The sequence below is a fragment of the Chinchilla lanigera genome, unplaced genomic scaffold (genome assembly GCF_000276665.1).
Source record: "Chinchilla lanigera isolate Chin_1 unplaced genomic scaffold, ChiLan1.0 scaffold00067, whole genome shotgun sequence".
Lineage (NCBI taxonomy): Eukaryota > Metazoa > Chordata > Mammalia > Rodentia > Chinchillidae > Chinchilla > Chinchilla lanigera.
Window position 1 is genome coordinate 281,550 of NW_004955468.1, and position 9,873 is coordinate 291,422.

At 51.7% G+C, this 9,873-nt stretch overlaps 1 protein-coding gene across 1 annotated transcript in view; it reads right to left on the minus strand.

Annotated features, from left to right (window-relative positions):
- Positions 1-8,987: 8,987 nt before the first annotated feature.
- The window catches only part of LOC102013918 (interferon lambda-3), a 4,216-nt gene continuing 3,330 nt past the window's right edge, over positions 8,988-9,873 (minus strand). The window contains exons 2-5 of the mRNA XM_013522286.1: positions 9,721-9,798; positions 9,344-9,487; positions 9,169-9,255; positions 8,988-9,086 (exon numbers count right to left, since the gene is read on the minus strand). Of these exons, the coding sequence (XP_013377740.1) occupies positions 8,988-9,086; positions 9,169-9,255; positions 9,344-9,487; positions 9,721-9,798 (408 nt within the window). The remainder of the gene's footprint in view (positions 9,087-9,168; positions 9,256-9,343; positions 9,488-9,720; positions 9,799-9,873) is intronic.

The window sequence follows — 9,873 nt, forward strand, 5'->3', positions numbered from 1 at the left end:
TGTTGAAATGAGTTTTTCTTGAAATCTTTTTACCTAGTTTCCCCCATAACCTGATGCTATTTGTGTGTTTGTCTTTATTCCTTTCCTACTGCCACTGTCTCTTTCCTCTCCTAGTTCAGAATTTCTGGGAAAGACTGGCCAAAAGTCCATAGTCCCATAGTGTTTGGAGAAATCTTTAAACTCTAGAGGGCAGTGAAAATTCAAACCCCAGACAGGTGGTGGTGATAATGATGACGGTGACATCTAATATTTTTTGAATCCTGGTCATGGCCAAGAATTGTACAAAAATATATGTAGGAGTTGGGCATGGTGTCATACACTTATAATTCCAGCATTTGAGAGGCTGAGGCAGGAGAATTTCCATGAATTCAAGGCCAGCCTGGTCTACATAGTGAGTTCAAGGCCAGCCAATGACCCTGGGTCAAAAAAACAAAAACAAAAACACATATATGGATGTGTGATAACTATATAGATGATGTATTATGTATATTTATATATAATATATAAACTCATATGTAATATATATGACATATAAATATAGTTTATATATCTATGTCAGTTATTCTGTGTTATTTTTTGTGGTACTGGGAATGTAACCCAGGCCCTTCATAGCGAGCTACACCCTCAGCCTTTTTTTATTTTCTATTTTGAGACAGGGTCTCACTAAGTTGCCAAGTTGCCCAGACTGGACTTGAACTTTCCATCTTTCTGCCTCAGCCTCCCAGAGTGCTAGGATTACAGCTGTGAGCTACCACACCCAACTTCTGGTCCAAAATCTGACATACATCCACAGTAATGCTTTCTTACGGCTGCTGCAACAAATCTCTCCAGACTTAATAGCTTAAAACAACTCACATTTTTTCAATGAAGAATGAATGCATAAGCACAGTGTAGGACACACACACACACACACAATGAGATAATGAGTTCTCAAAAGGAAGGAAATTCAAACCCATGCTGTAATATAAATGAGCCTTGAGGAGGTTATGCTGAATGCAATACACCAATCACAAAAGACAAACACTGTGTAGTTCCTTATAGAGGGTGTGCAGAGTTGTCAAACTCACAGAAGAAAGCAGACAGGTGTTTGTAGGGGCTGGGTGGAGGGGGATGGAGTTGGCTTTCATGGGTACAGAGGTTCAATTTTGCATGGGGAAAGAAGTTCTGGGTATTGGTTGCTCAGCAGTGTGAATGTGCTTAAAACTACTGATCTGTCCACTTAACAAGGTCTTGTGTATTGTCCACAATATAATTTTAAAAACAACCTAACCACCACCAACACCCTGCAAATTTAAAGAGCAGCAGTTGTGTGTGGGGGAGAGACCTGAAACCCAGGTATGAGCAGTACAGGATCCTCAGAACCCAGGGCCCTCAGCTTTCTGTGTCTGTTTCTACTTCCAGAGACTGCGTCCCTCGGTCGCTCCAGCCTCCTGCTGCCCATGTCCCATCTCCCAGCACTGACGCTGCCCCCTCTCCCCGTGAGACCCTCTGACTGCGCTGGGGCCACCTGGTCAACCCAGGACTCTGCCCTCCTACTCACACCTGAGTCCCATCCCGGCCCCTTCTGCCAGGGAAGGTGACAGACCCACAGGGCCCAGGCATTAGGAACAGCTGCAGGGCCATTATTCAGGCCACCGCACATCTGTTACAACGTGGTGTCGGGCGACCTTGGGACAGTCATGCAAGGCCCCCCGGACGCTTTGCGCTTTGCGATGCGCTCTTTCCTCGCTGGAGTCTTGCGATCTCCTTTCTGCCCCTCTCCGCCTCTCAGCTACAGTAGTTATTAAAGCTGCCACGGGTGATGTCTCACTTAATGCACTAATGGAGAAGCAGGGAAATTACTACATCACGGGGGACATATCTGGATAACTGCCTTCTAACAATGCTTTGTCCCGGGTTCCCTCTCTGGCGCTGAGAAGGCTCTGGGAGCTTTGCGGGTCACCGAGAGCCCCGTGTGGGAGGTGGGTGCAGACACCTGCCCCGGGGGTTGGGAGGCCAAGGCTGGGAGGAGCGGGTGCCTGGGCGCTGAGTGGTTGCCTGCCCGCCGGGCCAGGCACCTTGGGCAAGGACACGGTGAGGAATGGCGCTCTGCGGTTTCAGCTCCTCTGTCCTGGGCTCCGTGCTCTGGCTCTGCAGTCTCTGCCTGAGGGTGATCAGACCCTGCTTGGACCCTGGCAGCCTCACCTGCATGCAGAGGCAGGTGAGTGGGCTTCTCCTTTGCTTTTGCAATAAAGAGATTCCTTGCAAGAAACAGGATAGAGAAACATTTTGTTATGCAAATTTTACAGACATAAATGGCCACAGGAACACATGGGAAGGGCCCCGCCCAAGTGTGGGAGCGGCTGGCACCCTGGATAGGCCTGGACTTAGAGCTGCGGGGTGGACAGGTAGACGCACTGCTTGTCAGGGCTGAGATCTGAGGTGTCTCCCATGAGTCTGTGTGTTGAAGGCTTAGTTCTGAGCTGATGTCGGTGCCAGGTGTGGACCCCTTAGGCAGGAGCCTGGTAGGAGAAAATTAGATCAGTCAAGAGGGTGCCAGAGGGCATTTAGGAAGCCTGGCCCCTCCTCTCAGGTCTTTAGGGTCTGGGCCACACTGAGGTGAGCAGCTTTTCCTTCTCAAGCACTTCAGCCTAAAGGCAACCAGGCCACGGAACGTGGACTGAAACTTCAAATAAGCACTTCCTTCTTATCGGCCTTGCATGACAAGGCTGGACCATTTCAGGAAGGAGCACATTCTCCCAACACACAACTGAAGTCAACTGCATCTGCCACGGGAAGCAGGACAGTAGACAGTGAGCTCTGTCATGGTGTGACAACTTGTTCCATCAGGGCCTGGGGACATCAGGGGTGGGAGGACAGCGCCCTGAGGATGACCAGTCAAAGGCAGATGGAGGTGAGATGGTTGCATTAGATGCCTACGCTTACAAGACTTAAAACCAGACTTCTTTATTATTTCACGGTTCTGGGGGCTGGAAGTCCAGAATGAAGGTGTCATCATGATATAGGAGGTATGGGGTGACAAAACTGGCTGGGAAAATTAGCAAGACCTGTGAATTACAAAGTCCCAGGAGGGCATCACACAATTCCCAGGACCCCATATGTGGAACTTCTCATGGGCTCCCATGAGATGTGGATGACATAAAAGAGACGAGACACCATAAGGAGCCCACTATAGGACTCCTCACAGTGGCCCGCTATCTCCTAGATAAAGGGTGCACTTTTTAAAAAAATTTTTTTTTGGTACTGGGGATCAAACCCTCAGCCTTGTACATGCAAGGCAAGAGCTCTACCCCTGAGCCACATCCCCAGCCCAAAGGATGCATTTTTAATTTTGCTTTCATCTTTTCCTCTCCTCATTTGGCCCACGTTTGCTCAGCAGAGCTAGTTCTCCCCATATCCCTTCCTGTATCCCTTCCCCCTCACTTTTCAGACAACTTTTGGTGCTGTTTTTGTTTTGTCTCGTCCAATTCTTTGTTCAAGACAAGGAACTAGAATACTTTTGATTGCTGAGTCATTTTTAAAGGAACTACCCAACAACCATCAAGGCCTTCTCCCTCTGAAACCAGGAAGAGAGATTCTGTCCTCAGCTTTGCCCGGCACCTGGTGACTTGCAGGGCCTTCAGAGTCTCTGGGGCATAGCTGATCCCACACACTCTGCCCATCGTCTCCCCCTGGGCATCTTTACCCATGTTGGAAGGACACCAGGCAGGCTGATGTAGGGCACCCTGGTGGCCTCACCCCACCTTGACTGTCTCTGTGAATCCTGTCCCTCGGAGGACACATTCTGAGCTAGGAGGGTTGGACCTGGACACAGCTTTACTTTAGTGAAGTGGAGGGGCCAATCACACTCCTGAAGGAGGGAAGGGAGAGTGGATCAGGTGGGCGTATTCTCCCACCAGAGAGCATTGCAATCCCAGCAAGGACCGGGCAGCTGGTCTCCCACACACAGACACCATGAGATCAGCCCATGTCGCCTACACCCAAAGTGGCAGGACATTGCTACGAAGGAGCTCAGAGGACGGGAACGCCTGGACATGTGACCTGGGGTGGGACACCCCTGGCTACACGGACCACGGAGAACCTGGAAGAGTAATTCTGTCTCCAGAGAAATGAAGAGTGGCTGGCAAGCGCTCCCAGTCATCCAGTCCCTCCAGGGCAGCTCCCCGTGTGGCCCAGGGCTGAAGGTCCATGATGCTGTGAGCTGGGCCCCCGACAGTGATGGGCACCAGAACCCGTGAAAGGAGAGGCACAGTGGTGACACAGATTCGGTAAGCAGTGGATGAAATTACCGCAGCGAACAGTGCAACTGCGTTGGCACCCAGCGCACCTGAGCTACACACTGTTAGGAGTGGCTGGAGCTGGATATTGGTCATATGTGTGAGGGCAGGACAGAGCTAGAGTGCCTCAAGGAGTCAAGCTATCTCAGTCTTGAGAAAAGCATCCTGCCTGGAAAATACAATCATTAGTCGCTAGGCAACATTGCCTCTCAGGATACTTACTTTGCAAGGGTATAAATAAACGCCCCTACTATTGTAGGTCAGTCTTCTTGCCCGTCAGGTAAGAGGCTGCTCCACCTGACCCCAGCCTTTGTGTCCTGTCTTTATTTTCTAAATCCTCTTTCAGTTTTCTCCCAGGGACCATCGAGAGTCCACTGAGTCCTACAACACACAGCAGTAGAGACCGAGAGAGGAGCCAGGAGCTCTGCAGGAGAGATGCGTGGACAGCAAGCAGGCGGCATCCGCATCACACACTGAGGAACCCAGGGTGCCTGGTCCAGGGTGAGGCGGGGGCCCTGCTAAGAGTCACGATCGCCCCAAGTCTCCACACCTGGTCAGTTTCCCCTCCCAAAGTGAAGTCTCCTTCACTGGGTCCCTAGGAAGAAGGACCCCCACAACATCACAGTAAGTGGTCCTCAACCTTTTCCTAAACGGGCTTGTGACCAGGGTCGCAGTAGTTGCTAGCTATCCTGGCTCAGAACCAGATGTTAAATTCTCAGGAATACTGCAAGCCAGTAGTTAAACATAGATATTTATGGAATTAAACAGAAGCTGGGTGTTGTGGTTTGCACCAATAGTCTCAGCTATACAGGAGGTTTAGATGAGAGGATGGCTTGATCCTGGCAGTTTAAGGTCAGCCTAAGCAATATAGCAAGACTCTTTTATATCTTTTTTTTTTTTTTTTTTTTTTTTTTTTTTGGTACCAGGAATAGAACGCAGGACCTTACATTTGCCAGGCAGGCCCTGTGCCACTGAGCTATATCCCTGGCCCTCTTTTATCTCTTAAAAATAGTTAAACTAAAGCTTATAATTGAATTTATATTAATACTACACATTATTTTCTGATCATTTCTACCGTATTTTAGTATTATCTATACTCTTGAGGGTCATACATTTCATGGGTTGAATTGTGCTCCCAGAGACATGTTAAGTCCTAACCCTCAGTACCTCAGAATGTGACTTGCAGACAGGCCCACTAGGGTTGGAATTAGTTGAAATAAAGTCATTCGTGTGGGCCCTAACTCATGACTGGCATCCTCATAAAAAGGGGAAGAATAAAGAGAGAGACACCCAGGGAGAAGAGGCTGTGTGACAACCGAGGTAGAGACTGATGTATCCGAGGTCACCCAGCATGGCCAGGAACCGGAGGTCTGGAGGAGCAGAGGTGTTGGAGTGACATGGCCCACCATACCTTGGATTTGACTTTTGCCTCTAGAGCTGTGAGACAATAAACTCTGGTTTTGCTTATTTGTTTATTGTGAGACAGGGTCTCAGTATATCGTCCAGGATGGCCTCAAACTCACAGTCCTCTTGCCTCAGCCTTTGAGTGCTGGAATTACAAGGCATCACCCCTGCACCTAGCTAGTTTCTTGTTTCGAGACACCCTGCCTGTACTACATTGTTACCATGTCCCTAGGAAATGAAAACATTAGGATTATTGTGTGTACATAGCAGAAATGTATCCCTGCCTGTGTGCTGTTTTGTAGTTCTTCCAAATTCTATGCATAGGAACATCACCCTGGCAGCTGGAAATTGGCCAGATGGTATGTTTACACCACAGGAATTGGCAAGTATTGCAAATCAAAGTTTTTCTTCCAACACAGTGGTTATGAAAAAATAACTGGCCACCACTGCCCAGGGGTAACAGGCCAGAGTCCCTTTGGAAATTAGTGGGCACCAAACCTGAGTTAATAATGATGCTGGGGACGCAGAACCCCACTCTGACCCTCCTGTGGGACATCTGGACTGAGGCAGTAAATGGAGTCTTGGCCCTGGTGGGGCCCACAGAGAGAGGAGGTCCAAGCAGAAGCCACTGACCTGGCCAACCCACCTCAGTTGTGATAGAAAGGAGTCCTGTGTTCTGGAAGTGATGGCAGGCATTTGTACAGTTCTCAAAGCTTCAAACATGGGGGCTGCTGATTCATTCACGTCTCTGTTAATTCTCCTCTTCTACCCCTTCCGAAATCACATGGACCCAGCCTGGTCCTGTTCATTGTAATCCTAGCACTTAGGATGCTGAGGCAGGAAGATCATAAATTTGAGGCCAGCCTGGGGAACTGAGTGAGTCTGTCTCAAAATAAAGAAAGCCTGGTGCACAGCTCAGGGAAAGTGCACTTGCCCCGCATGTGTGAGACACTGGGATCCATCCCCAGAATCACACGCACATGTACACACAAGCAGAGAGAGACAGAGGCAGACAGACAGACAGACTGACTGAGACAGATAGAGACAGAGAGACAGAAACAGAGAGAGAAAGAGACAGAAAGAGAGAGACAGAGTTGAAGAAGGAGAAAGGGGAAGAGAGAAAAGAAAAACAAGACGGATGACAGTAGAAGACAATAGTGGCTCAAACTGCAGAGTTGTGCAGAACACAGCATCTTTGCTGACGGGTGTCATGGGTCCTATCACAGAGTGATACCTGGCCGTGGAGCTGGCAGAGGCGATCATTTTGCCCACCGCAAGGAGGTCAGAGTGCTTACCAGATGCTCAGGTAAAATCAGGACCTGGGCTATGTGAGCAGGGCTGTGTCCTGTTGAAACATCATTTGCCCAAAGGACCATCTGGGCCTTCCCAGGACACCCCCGGGGTCCACTCCTCTATGTGAGCATGCTAGTGAGAGGGAAGAAGAAGAAGTAGCAAGAACACTGGAAGCCACCAAGCTCCAGAAGGCAGAGAGAGCACCATTAAAGGTTTGGCCAAATGTCCCATGAGGGAAGTGTTTAGGGACCTGGAGGACTGGGGTATGGCAGGGCCCTTCCCCAATTAAATTATTGTCACTCTTAACTCACATCAGGGAGGGAAAGGCCCAGACGGATGGCATAGTCCATACTTGGGAAGAATCCAGAGCCGCAGCCATGGGTGTTGGATGAGGGCAGAGTAGGAGGCAGCAGTAGGCCAGGTTGTGGTGTAGGAGCTCTAAAACATGAACCCAATGACCCAACAGAACCTTCAAGCAGAGGAGTCTGTAGCAAGGCCAGGCCCTGGGAGTTTACACACACCTCAGTAGGGCAGCCCAGCGCAGCCCCAGGCCTGGGGGAAAATGCCAAGGGATCTATAACAAAGCAGACAGCAGTCAACAAAGAGCCCAGCCTGGTACTGGGTCCTGAAGGAGAAATGCAGGGCCAGGTGACACCTAGTGGCTGCCCCAGCCATGAGACCCAGCCCAGCAGGAGGTCAAGTGCACCCAGCAGCTGATGGGCTGTGGGGTGCAAATGTCCACCTGACACTGGCTCCTCCTACCTAATCAGGTCAGTGCAGGGAGAGGCCCTGGTTTCTGAGGAGGCTCCTCTGCCTCACACCACAGCACGAGGCCAGTGACTGCGCTTCTGAGTGTCCCACGGTGCTGTGTTCCTCTGCGTGTGCTCAACAGGTGAGGGGAGGAGCCAAGGCCATGGCCGGCGCAGGGTCCCTGGATGCGGGGTGAAGGTGACAAGAGGCTCAGCTCCCTCGAGGATAATGTCCGGGTCCCCATGGAGTGCAGTCATGTGACCCTGCAGACATTCAGTGGGGCGAAGGCATGTGCAATGTGTGGTGAAGAGGGGACCCCCGACCCCCTCACACATCCTCCGAGGGGCCAGAAAGAAAGTCACAGGTGAACAGGGAGACCGCGTCAGGCAGACGGCTGGACACACAGTCACATGTACGCTAGCTGTACCATCGGAAGTAAAATCACATGAACAGTGTGGTTGGCTGAACAATCACCCCCAGGGATGTCATCCTGACCCTAACTCCAGTGTGTATCTTACATTCTGTGGCACAGCGACTTGCAGATGCTGTTAAGCTTTGTGAGCTTTAGCCATGGATAATATCTTGGGCTGTGGAGAGCCAGCCAGTCTGTTCCCCTAGGCCTTTCACAACAGAAATGGTTTCCTGGCTACAACCGTAGGCTTGGGGCAAGGCTGGTGGGGGGCCGTGTCAGGTCAATCTGAGCTGAGAAGAAGGGATGCACTGCTGCAGGCTCTGAGAGGTGGGTAAAGGAAAAGGACAAAAAAAGGACTGTGACAGCAGGGATGTCCACACCACAGAGGGACACAGGGACCTGAATTGGAGTAGCAGGAGCAGCATGCAATGACCAAGACCGCTTGGAAGAAGCGTCTTTCCACAACAGCTCAGGTGGCAAAACTTGGGTTTCTTGCAGGAAGCAGGAGAAGCAAGAACAGCGCTGACTGCTGGTGGAGCCCTCAGCCCTGCAAGGCAACCTCCACCCAGTCTGGGACAGGCCACATTGGCACTAGTGTGTTCCTGGCCGAAATAAAGGAATTCACACCAGCTTATATAGAAGAGTCCTGTTACAAGGGTCACTTTTTCATTATTTATTTGCAAAAGGGTCTCAAAAAGTACAAAAATAGAAATTTAATAAGATGTGAGTTGGAGAATCTAATACATAAATAAATACATAAATAGTGATTGGGGGGCAATAAATTAAGGCACGTCCTGGACGAAGAAATAAAATGTAGGCTTCCTTGGCAGGAGGCAGGAGAGGCCAAGGACTCAGGCACACAGGTCAGGCCTGGCGACGCATCTGAGGTCCCGGGTGAGCAGGCGGAAGAGGTTGAGGACCACAGAGGCCTGGAGGCAGCCAGGGGACTCCTGTGGGGACACAGACAGGGCTCGGGGGCTGCCCACGGTCTGGTGCCCGATGCCCCAGACATCAACCCTCCTGCTCTCTCACCTTCTTGGGGGCCTGGTGGAGCCTCTGCAGCCAGTGGGACAGGCGGTGGCTGAGGGGCCTGGGGGTGGCTGTGGGCGGGGCCGGGACCTGGAGGCAGAGAGGGCGCTGTGAGAAGGGCCTGGCAGGGAAGGGTGGTGGTCAGAGCCCATGCTGTGCACAGGGACCCGGGACTCACACAGGCCCGCAGCTGGGAGTGGAAGTGCCACAGCGTGCGGAGGGGCTGCTCCAGGACGGCCCCCAGGGCCGGGTCTGTCACGGTGTCCAGGACCTTCAGGGTCAGGGCCAGCTCAGCCTGCAGGGCCACGGGGCGCTCCCACACCTGGGCAAGGACATGGGCACAGGTGAGGGATTCTCGGGACAGAGGACAGAGGGCGAGAGGGGAGGGCGACAGGTCAGGGGTCAAGAGAAAAGGCGGACAGTGGCCCAGGATGGGAAGAACTGATGAGGAGCAGCGTGGAGGGACAGAGAGGGACAAAGGAGAAGGCCAAGGGGCCAACAGCAGGCCGGTGGCAGGGGCCGGCTGAGCCCGGGCTGGGCCTGATCCCCACCCACCTGCAGCTGCCGCAGGTCCCAGGGCCTGGGGAAGAGGCGCGCTCTGCACTCGGAGTCCTTCAGCAGGAGCTGCTCTTCCTACACAGCAAGGGCACAGGTTAGCTCACCGCGGAGGTGGGGTTGGGCCACTGCAGTGGGCTTGGAGGATGGTTC